Here is a 13,949-nt window from a genome sequence, read left to right as displayed (position 1 = left end):
ATTTAACTGCATTAACCCATTAAATATATTTGCAAAAATGTATTAATTTTTACTTTTTGTCATAGTGATCTAATTCTTTATTTGTTGTAACAGCTGAATATTATCTTCCTGGTGATTACATTGTGCAAAATGGTGAAGCACTCAAACACATTGAAACCAGATTCTAGCAGGTTGGAAAACATTAAGTAAGTATTTCGTATTTTAATTTTACTGCTTGACAAACTAAGTGAAAGGTATTCTCCACAGGGAATACGTGAATACCATCTTTCACCTGTAGAAATTATTCAGAATGCAGTTTTACTGATCAAGGTTGAGTCTCACTGTTACCATGTCACAGACATTGGTCAAAATTAGGTAATAATTTCTGTCTTGATCTAAAGCCAAGAAATTGTTTCAGTGGCTTTGTGGAAATTCCATATCACTGTAGCAATTTCATTTGAATTTAAAATGCAATTCAAAATGATGTTCCTGTTTGCATGACTGATATGATTATATTAAGTTTGTTTTGTTAAATGACTTTTTGAGTTATTAAGGATTCTGAGCAGTTTCTACTTCTAATCCTATTTTCCTAAGAGAATTTACTCCATTACTATTGTTAACTTAGAGATTGTCTGTTGTTTTCATGGTAATTAAATAAATGTTTACTTTATTTCAGTGTTGAAAAAAACTGCAATATCCTATCAATGGAAAAAATGTTATCTAATTAACAAAAAATTGATAGCTGTTGATTCATTAAGTCATCTTATAAAAGCATTTTCAGAGTAATTTTTTAAAATATGAGTTAATTTAAAATTTGAGGAGGTTTTGTTCAAGTTGGTTGTAATGGGATGTGGAAAATATTTTTAATGTTAAAAATGGCAGATCTACAGTAAGGGTAATTTTTTTTTTTTAATTAGATAAAGTTTTAGATAGGTTAGTGCCAGCTTCATTGCATGTTGCATGGTAAGAGAGAGAGAGCTAATCTTTAGCATCTCTCTCTTTTCTTCCTTTTCCTCTTTCTGTCTTCTCATCTACACCAGTAATTACCGTGTTTGTGATGGCTACTATAATACGGACTTACCTGGGTAAGGTAGAACCCTACATTAACAAATTTATGGCATGATTTATAGTTTTTACAAATCTGTCAATATCATGAATTGCCCTTAATTTTTATAATTATTTTGGAATATCTTATTTGCTAGAATATTTTAAACTATAATATGCCTTTATTTTTTAATTGCTTGCCTCTGCATTTTGACTTTCTTAATTTTGACTAATTTTATAAAAATATATAAATGCTTTCTTATTACTTTCTATTTTAATTCTGTCTAATAATTTTGTTTCTCTTTTCTGCTTATAATGCTTTCTAGCTATGAAGATAATAAGCCATTTATCAAGTAAGATCATTAGTTAGACATGGAATGCACTGACTTTAAATCCTCTCATTCTGTCCTATTTTCTACAGTTCCTTTCTCCTTAAGCTATTCATGATGAAATCTCTCCCAAATGATTTTATTTTGAAGTTGTTCTCATGTTTTTGTCTCATTTCAGCGAGGCTTCTTCATCCTTCAGTTATAAAACCTTAGGTTCACCTAAGATTAGTTTCTTAGAATCTGAAGTTTAGGTGTTAAGTGATTATCTGCCATTTAACCTTTCTGTTTGTGTCACATTATTCAGTGTCTTGAGTGCATCACAGGAATAAAAATATAAGAGTAAACTAATTAAGGACTCCTTAATTTCTTTTACCAAAATGCACATAAAAGACAATAAAGTCATGGGGGATGTTTTACACCTTGTATTTTAATATAGTTTTCATACCTTGTTTATTCTGAGTAAGAAAAGGTCATACCTGCTGTTGCTGTTTTCACTGGAGACTGCAGTACTAAATGCTATTGTTCTTTCTTTAATCAATGAAAGGTTAAAGCCAAAATGCTGTTGAATTTGAACATAAAGTCAACTGATGCTACTGATATGTTAATATTTAAGTGTGATGTGTGTTGTTCTCTCATTGAACCTGTTAATGAAATTCACTTTATTTTTTCAGGTCTTGGGTGCTTGGCGCTTTCGCTCTTCTGTGTCTTCTTGGCCTAACCTGGTCATTTGGGTTGCTTTTTATTAATGAGGAGACTATTGTGATGGCTTATCTCTTCACCATCTTTAATGCTTTCCAGGGAGTGTTCATTTTCATCTTTCACTGTGCTCTCCAAAAGAAAGTAAGTGAAAACACTTAGAGGCTCTGCTTAACTTGTTCTTTGATTTGAAAATAATACATATATAATAGGGAAGATTTTAAGTTACAACTGGAATATTATTAATAGCATTATATTTTAATCATAAATTAATTGTAATGAAAGTCAGGAAGCTCAGGCTTCACATGTAAAATGTGTCAATACCAATCATCTCTTGAATGTCAATTTGGGAATATTATAAACTAGATACTTAGGTTAAGATTTCTTTGGAGTCGACAAAAATGCTTTGTGCAAAGGTTATACAAGAAAAATAAACAGTTAAATAATCTTGTTCTTTGCTCAATAAAAGTAATGCAGTGGTTCAAAACAAAATTGAGTTATAGGATAAATGGTCTAAATTTTAAAAGCACAAGATATACAAAAAAATGAATATCAATGTTGTCTTCAGAGTAATTTTGAAAGATCTTAAAACCCAGCAATTTCATATCTCACATCTTACTATTTTGTCCTGATTTAATGTTAAGTGGAGTCAGCAAAACTGATTCAAAAATCAAAGTTGAAGGTGAAAAATTTTAATCTATTACAAGATGTTAAACCTAAGAGAATAGCTTAGCTACCATTTAAGTTTAAAATGTCTGTGCCTATCACCACGTATCATCCTTTCCCTGTCTGCATATCTAATGTAGTCTTTTTATTCTGTTATTACTAGCTGGTCACTAAACTGAACAGAGAAATAGAGTTGTGAAAGTGAAAAATATTATGTTTTCAGTCCTGACAAGATGATAGTGTTGTTACTTCCATCAGTTCTGATAAGCTATAATTGTGAGATAATGACAGTGGAATGTGGAATACTGACAGATAATGTACATTCACAGCAATATAGGCATTAGGCAAAACCAACACCGGAGGATATTATTTGGATAAAGTACCATTTTGATTGCCATTGTCTTGGTTATATAGGATTTCAGAGCAGTTAATAGCCATTAAGTGTGCAGAAATTTTTTGTGAGGTATCATGTATTATTTAATAACACTGAACCTTAACTTTCCAAGCATTATACAGGTATAACCTTGTAATTACTTTGGTTTTTATATATTTTCTGCATAGATGAGCATTTTATATACATGCAGATAATCACATAGTCATACCTTCTGTCAAATGTTTTTGACAAAGCATAAACTTAGCAGAAAAAGGATGAGGTCATCATTATTTCCTCAGTTTGTATATTAATTTTACAGAGATTTTGCTATGCTTTTTAATTAACAATTACATTTTAAAATCATTGTGTTACATTTCTTTTGAACAAGTCTATTTAGTCTTGGATATGTCCTATTGGGTGCTGCCAGGATGAATTGTTAAGAATATAAGATGATTTAGTTAAAATCATGGTTCTAACTGCTTGAGTGAGCATATTTAGGCAGAGAAAATGCATTGAAAATTCAACCCCATTGTTACTTGTTCTAATAGATATAATTAAATAAAGCTAAGAGGATGAAAATTCAAGTGCACTTAGATTTAAAAGGTCATTAGTGACTTTAATTCTCTAATTTCCCAAGGAATAAGTGTCAAAGTTTTGGCCTTTGCAGGCAGATACTGAGCGTAGAAATGGCGCGGGGAGCCGGGAGGGTTGGAAGCCTTTGAGTGTTTTTTGTAACCTACTAGAAAAAAATAATTTCTTATGCAGCCTCTCCTTCTTCAAATTTCAAAGTCTGGCTCTTAGCCTCAGTGAAACCTGTTTATATGCCAGTAAAGCTGCACAGAATCCAGAACTCTCCCCCACTCCTCCCAATTCTTTTTTTTTTTTTTTTTTTTCTCTCGGTACGCGGGCCTCTCACTGCTGTGGCCTCTCCCGTTGCGGAGCACAGGCTCCAGACTCGCAGGCTCAGCGGCCATGGCTCACGGGCCTAGCCACTCTGCAGCATGTGGTATCTTCCCGGACCGGGGCACGAACCCGTGTCGCCTGCATCGGCAGGCGGACTCGCAACCACTGCGCCACCAGGGAAGCCCTCCTCCCAATTCTTGACCACCTAAGTGGGGCACTATTATTTAGCAGTTGTTTGGACCTCACTTTTTAAAGTTTCAACTTTGTTTTAGGCCTGACAACTTTTCTATCTATTCATATGTCCAAGCTTCAGGGGAAAAGGGAAATTACATGGGTAACTCATTAATGTGAATGGAAATTGCTTAAATAGTTCCCTTGTGAGCTAATGAAGTGAATAGGCATCTTAGACTCTCTACACTAAATGTTAGAGCTAGACACATCAGAAGATGAAGAAAACATTCCATCCTAATTAACGACATATGTATCAAAGGACTTTTTTTCCTTTATTCTTGTGCCAAAGTAGTCTTTCATTATAAAGAGGTCACCTGCAACACCATGCAATCTAGTAAAAGAAGTTTATGTACTGACCTACCTAAGAGGACACGAAGCATATAAACCTTAAATGACTGAATTACAAGTGGTTAAATGTAATCAAGCAAGGAAAATACTAAATTTTTTATCTTATTTTCTTAGCATGAAATAGAAAATTGGGTTTACTAAGGCTATAGCTAGAATAAGGCTTTTAAGATATTACCATTGTATTAATAAATAACATTTGCATAATGAAAACAGGGTATAAAGCATTTCTACATATGATATCACCCTTTAAAGATCCTACTTGCCAGTCTAGTGGACAGAGGTGTTTTTCTGATTACCATTTCACCAGTTTCAATTGAACTTGACTTTGTAATCTTCACAGAAAAGTGTTAGTGGGACTTCTTGTCTCGTCTGCTCATTTAATTAGAGAGAGAGAGAGGAACAAGTATGTTTATATTAATCCCTTGGTCTTGTGGTTATTCAATGCAGGTACGAAAAGAATATGGCAAGTGCTTCAGACACTCGTATTGCTGCGGCGGCCTCCCAACTGAGAGCCCTCACAGTTCAGTGAAGGCGTCCACCACCAGAACCAGTGCTCGATATTCCTCTGGCACACAGGTAACAAAGAGTTTGACAGCATCTTTAATTAATCTTCTTTATGGAAAGCCTTCTGAGACATGTTCTGTTCAGATGTACTAATTGTCTCCTCATTATAATGATCTAGGTAGCAAATACTTGCCTTCTTAGTATTTTGGTTTTAATTTCTTCCTAAGTATTTCTTCAAGGTGTTTCTTTAGGTGTAAACATCCTTTTTTGAGAGGTATACTTTTTTAAGAAGTATGTCATAATCATTAGATATCCTAAGCTCACATAGCACAGGACTCAGTAGGCATTCAGTAAACATTTCTTGACTAACTAGCCATCTCCACTTTAAAAAAAAGACAATAAGTGAACACTCTTTTTAAGATTGGAAAATTAAATACTCCTTAGCAGAGAAGCAACAGAGGAGTATAGACTTCCTTAGTTCTAGAACAGAATCAACACACATTTTTTTAAAAAAAAAAAAGGTCAAAAGATAATTCTGCACAGATTGTTTAGGGTACATCTTTGTGTGTCTTTAATGTAAGGTAAGCTTGGGAAAACTAACATAACATATGTCTTGCTATTTTATGTTAATAGAGTCGTATAAGAAGGATGTGGAATGACACTGTGAGAAAACAATCTGAATCTTCTTTTATCTCAGGTGACATCAATAGCACTTCAACACTTAATCAAGGTCAGTTACTAGGAAAATTTGAGTTTACAATTTAAATTTTGTGCCTTTTGCCGATTTGCAATAATTCTAGAGAAAATGCTGAGTTTTCCTCTCAAATGGGTTTATATCAAAAGCTCTTAAACCTGTTGAGTCATCTTTTATCCTTTATTAAAGTACATATAAATTCTTTTTATTCAATAATGTAATGCAAAAAGTATGATTTCAAATACCACGTTAACAGAGTGAGGCTGGAAAAATTAATTTCTGAGAACATGCTTTGCCACAGATTAAAATGTTTTCCTAGTGAATACAGATTTCTTCTTTCTAAACATACATTTATGAAAGTTTTCTTCTTAAAACATTAATATAATTAGAATAACTACTATTCACATTAAACAGTGCCAGTTTTGCAGTGAAAATTCTTACTTGTAAAATTCTTCTGTTTTTACGTTTCCTTCAAAAAGTAAAAAGTAGGGCTTCCCTGGTGGCGCAGTGGTTGAGTCCGCCTGCAGATGCAGGGGACAGGGGTTCGTGCCCCGGTCCGGGAAGATCCCACATGCCGCGGAGCGGCTAGGCCCGTGAGCCATGGCCGCTGAGCCTGCGCGTCCGGAGCCTGTGCCCCGCAATGGAAGAGGCCACAACAGTGAGAGGCCCGCATACCGCAAAAAAAAAAAAAAAAAAAAAAAAGTAAAAAGTAAATGTCAAAACATTTATACTAACTCTTCATAAACAAATAATTAAACTACATGAGAATTTACAAAGTAATTTTTATATTTGAATTGTTATTATTTAATGTATCTACAAATATAGCCTTAAACTTATCACATAATCAATATAATTCCAACTTAAAATAATATGGCAAATAGAATAATTTAGCCAGATAAGGGCACAAGTACATGTACAGACACATATTCCTGAGTACAAGTTTAGTAAATTTCAATTTATTTTGAAAAAATCATATATTATTGTATATATTCTTGGAAAGGTAATTTATCCAGGTAATTTCAGTTTTGATGTACTGATTTGTAATATAATATATTTTATCACAATGTTGTATGAAAGACATTTTTCATTGTTGACATTGTTCTGATGAGATTCTGGTTTAAAATGAAAAAAAAGCACATGTATGGCATCAAAACCAACTTGAATTTTAAAATATTTTTAGCCAAATTACATTAGCTATGCAAAACACACGTTTGATAAGTATTGAAAGGTTTGTAATTTGTCAATTAGAATGAGTGAAATGTGTGTTTATTCCATTGCTCTGATGTTTTACCTAATTCTGTTAAGATGACTATCAAAAAGGAAATGAATTATTCAATGATTCATTTTTGAAACCTGGCAAATAAGATTACAGAAGGAGAATTCTTGTTGGATAGAATTTGTGAATGGTCTAATAATTCATTATACACAGTCTCTTTTTTCCCCTCAGCATGTGTTCTCTTGCATTTACTAAGAGAAGCTTGGTGCAGTGTGTCATACTTTTTACCTGTTTGTGAAAGTTGTTTTTCCTCCTGCTTGTATCAGAGTTGGTATTAACACCGATGTTTTCATGAGGGATAATCCCACACCTGTAAATTCTGAAAGTTTGAGATTCCCTCTTCTGGGCCTCAGTGGTTAGGTTTTTAATATTAAGCAGTAACATCTTGAAACATAATGTTGATCTCTGTGCATTTAATTGCCATTTTTGTTTAACAGTGATTTTGTATAAATTAGTAAATGTCATCCTCAGCAGGTGTTTACTTGGGGGACGTAGAAAGCACCTGTGAATTGCTGAAATTTAACTTCCCTCTTCCCTTTCTCCTTCAAATTAGTAGTTCAAATACAGTCAGAAAATTTCAGCAGATTTTCCATTGCCAACTTATCCACTACCCTTGATGAATACGAAAAGTACTTTACTGCAACTGCAACACTAAAATAAGAGAACTGATGTATTTTTTTCTGTTTCTTTGCTTTAGGAATGACTGGCAATTACCTACTAACAAACCCTCTTCTTCGACCCCACGGCACTAACAACCCCTATAACACATTGCTCGCTGAAACAGTTGTATGTAATGCCCCTTCAGCTCCTGTGTTTAACTCACCAGGTGTGCTTATACTTACGAATACAACTACCTTTCTTTGCTGCTAAACAGAACTCTGATCTTTGCCCTCTTTCTAGAACACTCAAGTTGCCATGTACTTACTATTACATCCTTAATTTCTCAGTTATAAAGCATTATGGTATTGCCCATGCCAGGCTTCTAAAACTGCACTATATTATAGTAAAAATTCAGTCATGATAGTATTTACCAATAATTATCCATGTTTTTGACACAGGTGGCATAAATCTTAATATATTATTACAGGACTGACATCACATGGTCTGAGAGCCCATCTTCAAGATTTATATCATTTAGAGGTATCCTATCTATGTAATATACTATTCAGTTGACTCTAAAGCTTGCTGACGGAGTTTGCTTCTGGCATGACTTAGCTAATAATTTGGATGCCTAGGTATAGAAAACTACATCCAGCATTATCAATGTAACCAAACTATAGTATAGTGCAGCTTTATGGTAGTTTTTCTTTCTTCTTAAAAAACTTTAAGAATAAAGTTAATATTAGTCAGTTTATACCTATAGTTTTTTATTGGGGGAGGGGGGATTGTCAATAACCCATCCTGTATTTTACCGTATTTTCTAATAGCTTATTTTAAAATATATATATATATATTTAATATTAACAGAATTTTCAAGAGTTTGGTGAAAGTTAGTGCATAATTACAGTTAGCATATAATCTTTATTTGTGATTGATATTTGCCACTAAATTAAACACAGAACTTTGTTTCCGTTTTTTTTTTTCTTGACATTCTTTTTTAACGTAACTGCAGCTTCTCTTTTCATTCTCTTGTTTTTCTTACTTTCCTTATGCTTTCCTCTAGCAACCTACAGAGAGACAAGTATGGGAGTAAAACTTAACTTTGCCTATCAAATGTAAATTTTTTCAGCATGATTTTTAACCGGCACAATTAAAACATAACTAGCAGTCATGAAGTAGACTCAGCGGGCAAGTGGTTCACAATTTGCAACTCAAATGTTTCCAAATTCAAACAGTACATCTATATGTACTGCCTTTTGTCAGTAATAGAGGTCTGTAGCAAATGCTGTCCATACTTAAGTACATGCAATGCTGAAATAATTTGCTCTTTAAAGCCTGAGGTACTGTCAACCAGAATGCTTAATAATTGACTTATCATTTCTGCATTCCCACAGTAATCTTGCTACAGGCTGTGGAAAGTCTTCCAGTGAATTACCTGAACTTGGGCAGAAAAAGTTGCCTCTTCAAAACCAGCCAAAGATATGCTTAAATCTGCAGTATATCATAGAAAACACCTTTTGGATTACCCAGTATATATTTTTATATTTATTAAACAACAATAAAAAGAAAAATGGTAATGGCCAAGATCAAACCTCGACAGAGGAAGCAAATGCTAGCAGCTGATCCTCGTGTCACTTATAATTTAAAACATCAAATGTTTCCTAGTAGTAGATCTTCTAAAGATTGTGGCACATATATAAATTTATAAAGCTGGAGATTTGTGTCAACGAGGCTAAAGGAAGCCATGCAAAGAACTATCATAACTTCATTTTGTCAAACATGCCTTGGAGCATGGTACAAATCGAATTGTCAGCTTTTCAAATGTAGAAGTTGGACCAGAATTTTTTAAATAACATGAGTCAATAATAAATATGACCCCCCCCTATTTTCTGCTAATGATAATTAATTGAGTGTTTATTAGGTATTTATTGGTCATGACATTGAGTTTTCTAGGATAATCTGCAGCTTTAAGAGTGGAGTGAGCCCTAAAAAGGGAAATTTCCTATTTTTTCGAAAAATTAATTTTTTTCCTAAACTCCTCCAAGCCTTGCATACAATGCAGCAGCCTCACAGTGGTCAGTTTCATTTCGATAACATCATTTCATTCTTTTTTTTTCCAGACCTATCTGTAGACAAGTGATTTTTTTCTCTAGGATTTTGAGAATGACTAACCTAACTTTCCATGGTACAGACCATTTAATTTTCTCTAAAACCTTTTTTTTTTCATCTGCCTGAGAAGCACTGTGATGTCTTAGTTTACATGTTTATGTGTCTGTAGAAAAATACAACTCTGATTCAAAGAGAGCATGTTACCATATTTTTTTTCCTCCTGAACCTCTTTTCATATCTTCAGCAGATGTATCCAATCTTTCATTCCTTTAGAAATAAAAATATATTAGCCAAGGCTGACACCCTTTTCCCATTCCACAGTTGATATTTATTCTTGGTTTAATTTCTGTGACCCATACTTAAGAAATCTGGTAACATTTCTGCGTTTAACCTCCATGCCCATGGTGTCTATGGGCCAGTATCGTATGGTAGACTCTGCTGGTTCATTCGGTGCTGTCACTGTGACTGATGCAGACTGCAGGGCTGCAGGCAAACTTTGACCAATAGGAGCCTGGGGCCATTGCTATTAGAGAGAGTATTAGTACCAAATAAAAGTTCAAAATAATAAGAAATATTCAATGAAAAAGTAAAAGGCTGCTATTGCTGGTAATCTGATTTGTTGAACCCTTGCTCTAAGTTGCTGAGAAGCTTAGAAATTCTTCATCATGTTACAATAAATCATTTTACTTTCTTTTATATATCAGCTACTCTTAGGCCAGATAGCCTGAGCAGACAGACATGATGTGAGTTGTCCAAAGTGAGTCATTCCACCTGCTGTCTATCGTGTTGTTGGATGGTGCTTGTGGGCCCCTGGTCCAGTCAGTATGAGAGACGGCTGTCTTTGTTTAACATGAATTCTTTGTGTCTGTCCATTTTTTCATTCTTTTTTTTCACTTCATCTCCAGAAAAAGGAAATGTTAGAATGTTGTTTAAAGAGTTGCTTGCCAGTTATGTGGGTTTATGTTGTACATTTGCCTTCAGTTTTTGTATGTGACTTACTCCTTTTTAATTTAGTGTTGTTTAGGACAAATTCTGTTAATTTTATTTTTATAAACCATAGTCTCGTACTTTAAAATGTAAATGTCACTAATGAATTGCTTTGCATTAACTATGCAAGGGCATGGAGTGAAGTCTTTATAAGAGTGTCAGAGATTTGACCAAAAACCAATTCATAACTACTGTCTCCCCGAAATTGATAAAGCAACATTCTGTATACCATCTTCCCTCCCAGGAAAACAGTATTATTCTTTCACACTTGTTCCTGTTATTTAAGGGGTTGCAACTGTTTACAGTTGGGAATGCAGGAATGCCTGGCACTTTCCAAGTGTTAGCTTTCAAATACAACTTTGTCCTGAACGACATTAAAAAGTTGTGTACAAAAGAAGTAAAGATTCTTGAGGAAGGAACAGAGGCAGTAACCGAACCCCTCCCTTTTCTGTTTCAGGACATTCACTGAACAATGCCAGGGATACAAGTGCCATGGATACTCTACCGCTAAATGGTAATTTTAACAACAGCTACTCACTACGCAAGGGGGACTATAATGACAGCGTGCAAGTCGTGGACTGTGGGCTAAGTCTGAATGATGCCGCTTTTGAGAAAATGATCATTTCAGAATTAGTGCACAACAACCTACGGGGCAGCAGCAAGGCTCACAACCTCGAGCTCACACTACCAGTCAAACCTGTGATTGGAGGCAGCAGCAGCGAAGATGACGCTATTGTGGCAGATGCTTCGTCTTTAATGCACAGTGACAACCCAGGGCTGGAGCTCCATCACAAAGAACTCGAGGCACCGCTCATTCCTCAGCGGACTCACTCCCTTCTGTACCAACCCCAGAAGAAAGCGAAGCCCGAGGGGACTGACAGCTACGTCTCCCAGCTGACAGCCGAGGCCGAGGACCACCTACAGTCCCCCAACAGAGACTCTCTTTACACAAGCATGCCCAACCTTAGAGACTCTCCATATCAGGAGAGCAGCCCCGACATGGAAGAAGACCTGTCTCCATCCAGGAGGAGTGAAAACGAGGACATATACTATAAGAGCATGCCAAACCTTGGAGCTGGCCATCAGCTTCAGATGTGCTACCAGATCAGCAGGGGCAATAGTGATGGTTACATAATCCCCATTAACAAAGAAGGGTGTATTCCAGAAGGAGATGTCAGAGAAGGACAAATGCAGCTGGTGACAAGTCTTTAATAGTGCAGCTAAGGAATTCCAGCGGCCCCATGCAAGTGTTAGTAAATAAAGACAGGCTCCATGGCCTGATACAGCTCCCTCAAACTCTGCTTGAAGAGATGGCTCTGTTGACCTGTGGTTCTCCAGTGTAAAAAAGATGACTGAACCTTGCAGTTCTGTGAATTTTTATATAACATACAAAAACTTTGTATATACACAGAGTATACTAAAATGAATTATTTGTTACAAAGAAAAGAGATGCCAACCAGGTATTTTAAGATTCTGCTGCTGTTTAGGGAAATTGTGAAACAAGCGAAACAAAACTTTCCAGCCATTTTACTGCAGCAGTTTGTGAACTAAATTTGTAAATATGGCTGCACCATTTTTGTAGGCCTGCATTGTATTATATACAAGACGTAGGCTTTAAAATCCTGTGGGACAAATTTACTGTACCTTACTGTTCCTGACAAGACTTGGAAAAGCAGGAGAGATATTCTGCATCAGTTTGCAGTTAACTGCAAACCTTTTACATTAAGGCAAAGATCGAAAACATGTTTAACCACTAGCAATCAAGCCACAGGCCTTATTTCATATGTTTCCTCAACTGTACAATGACCTATTCAAAAATGGCTAAAGAAATTATATTTTGTTCTATTGCTAGGGTAAAATAAATACATTTGTGTCCAACTGAAATATAATTGTCATTAAAATAATTTTACAGTTTGGAGAAAATATTGTGTAAAGCTCTTGGTTGCACATATGTTATCAAATGTTTTTTCTTACACTTTGTCATTGTAAGTTCTACCCATTTTCACTTATTTTCCACTGTATACAGTGTTCTGCTTTGACAAAGTTAGTCCTTATTCTTACATTTAAATTTCTTATGGCCAAAAGAACGTGTTTTATGGGGAAAAAACTCTTTGAAGCCAGTTATGCCATGCCTTGCACAAATGTGGTGAAATCTAGAAAGATTGTTCGTCACCCCTCTGTTTGTTCTTGAACAGGGGGCAAAGAGGGCACGGGGCACTTCTCACAAACTTTCTAGTGAACAAAAGGTGCCTATTCTTTTTTAAAAAGTAAAATAAAACATAAAATATTACTCTTCCATATTCCTTCTGCCTATATTTAGTAATTAATTTATTTTATGATAAAGTTCTAGTGAAATGTAAATTGTTTCAGCAAAATTCTGCTTTTCTTTTCATCCCTTTGTGTAAACCTGTTAATAATGAACCCATCACTAATATCCAGTGTAAAGTTTAACACGGTTTGACAGTAAATAAATGTGAATTTTTTCAAGTAGCTAACGTGCCCTTTTATGTATGATACATAATTGGCTTTAACACACCGGTCCTTTGCCACCCCGCTCCCCTTGGGTATACTAGGTTCCTTCACAGTATAACCCACGGATATGCAAAAGAATACAGTTCAGCTGCCTGATGGTTCTATATCCTGAAAAGAATATATTTGTATTCTAATTACCACTACCTATGCACAAAATCTGGCAGGTAGGTTTCAATAGGGAAATATACTGAAAGTATTTGTGTCTGTTGCATTGCAACAGAGCCAAAACAAATAAAAATGCAAAAAAGAAGACGTGTTGGAAATCTCAAGTCAAATTTGGGCATCGTTAAAAAAAAACTGACTTTTCAGCAGTATTGAGAAGCAAATCCTAAAACATACTTTTACACTCTGAGGATTATAAGTATCCCTATAGGCAGCTGCAAATGACAATGTTTGTTATCATGGAAAGGTTCAAAAATCATATAATTGAATCTCAACATGCAGATTTTCTCCTGTCTACATCATCAGCATTTATACCAAATTCTTCTAAAGCTTACTGGTTCTCTCAAGGGCTTCCACCACATTAGAAGTCACTTTATTTCATGTGGACACACTTAACCTATTTAAAAAGAGTAATAAGAAAAACATTTTAAAGTATATTTATCTAAATGTGGATGCAGTAAGGTAGACACTATGTAATAAAATATCAATATTTAACAGTGACATTGGAGGAGTGTA

At 34.9% G+C, this 13,949-nt stretch overlaps 1 protein-coding gene across 9 annotated transcripts in view; it reads left to right on the top strand.

Annotated features, from left to right (window-relative positions):
• The window catches only part of ADGRL2 (adhesion G protein-coupled receptor L2), a 273,375-nt gene extending 260,145 nt beyond the window's left edge, over positions 1-13,230 (top strand). For 4 of the 9 annotated variants that reach the window (XM_055084500.1, XM_007106416.4, XM_055084501.1 and 1 more), the window contains 5 exons: positions 94-185; positions 2,024-2,192; positions 5,017-5,145; positions 5,707-5,803; positions 11,197-13,229. In XM_055084500.1, coding sequence (XP_054940475.1) covers positions 94-185; positions 2,024-2,192; positions 5,017-5,145; positions 5,707-5,803; positions 11,197-11,951 — 1,242 coding nt within the window. In that variant the 3' untranslated portion in view covers positions 11,952-13,229. Of the gene's footprint in view, positions 1-93; positions 186-2,023; positions 2,193-5,016; positions 5,146-5,706; positions 5,804-7,740; positions 7,870-8,101; positions 8,184-11,196 lie in introns of all 9 variants that reach the window. The other 5 variants (XM_055084503.1, XM_007106419.4, XM_055084504.1 and 2 more) reach the window with 3 other exon arrangements.
• The last annotated feature ends 719 nt before the right edge of the window (positions 13,231-13,949 follow it).

This window comes from Physeter macrocephalus, chromosome 4, assembly GCF_002837175.3.
Source record: "Physeter macrocephalus isolate SW-GA chromosome 4, ASM283717v5, whole genome shotgun sequence".
In the NCBI taxonomy this organism is placed as follows: Eukaryota; Metazoa; Chordata; class Mammalia; order Artiodactyla; family Physeteridae; genus Physeter; species Physeter macrocephalus.
The sequence above is the reverse complement of the archived record's forward strand: the minus strand, read 5'-3'. Positions and strand labels throughout refer to the sequence as shown.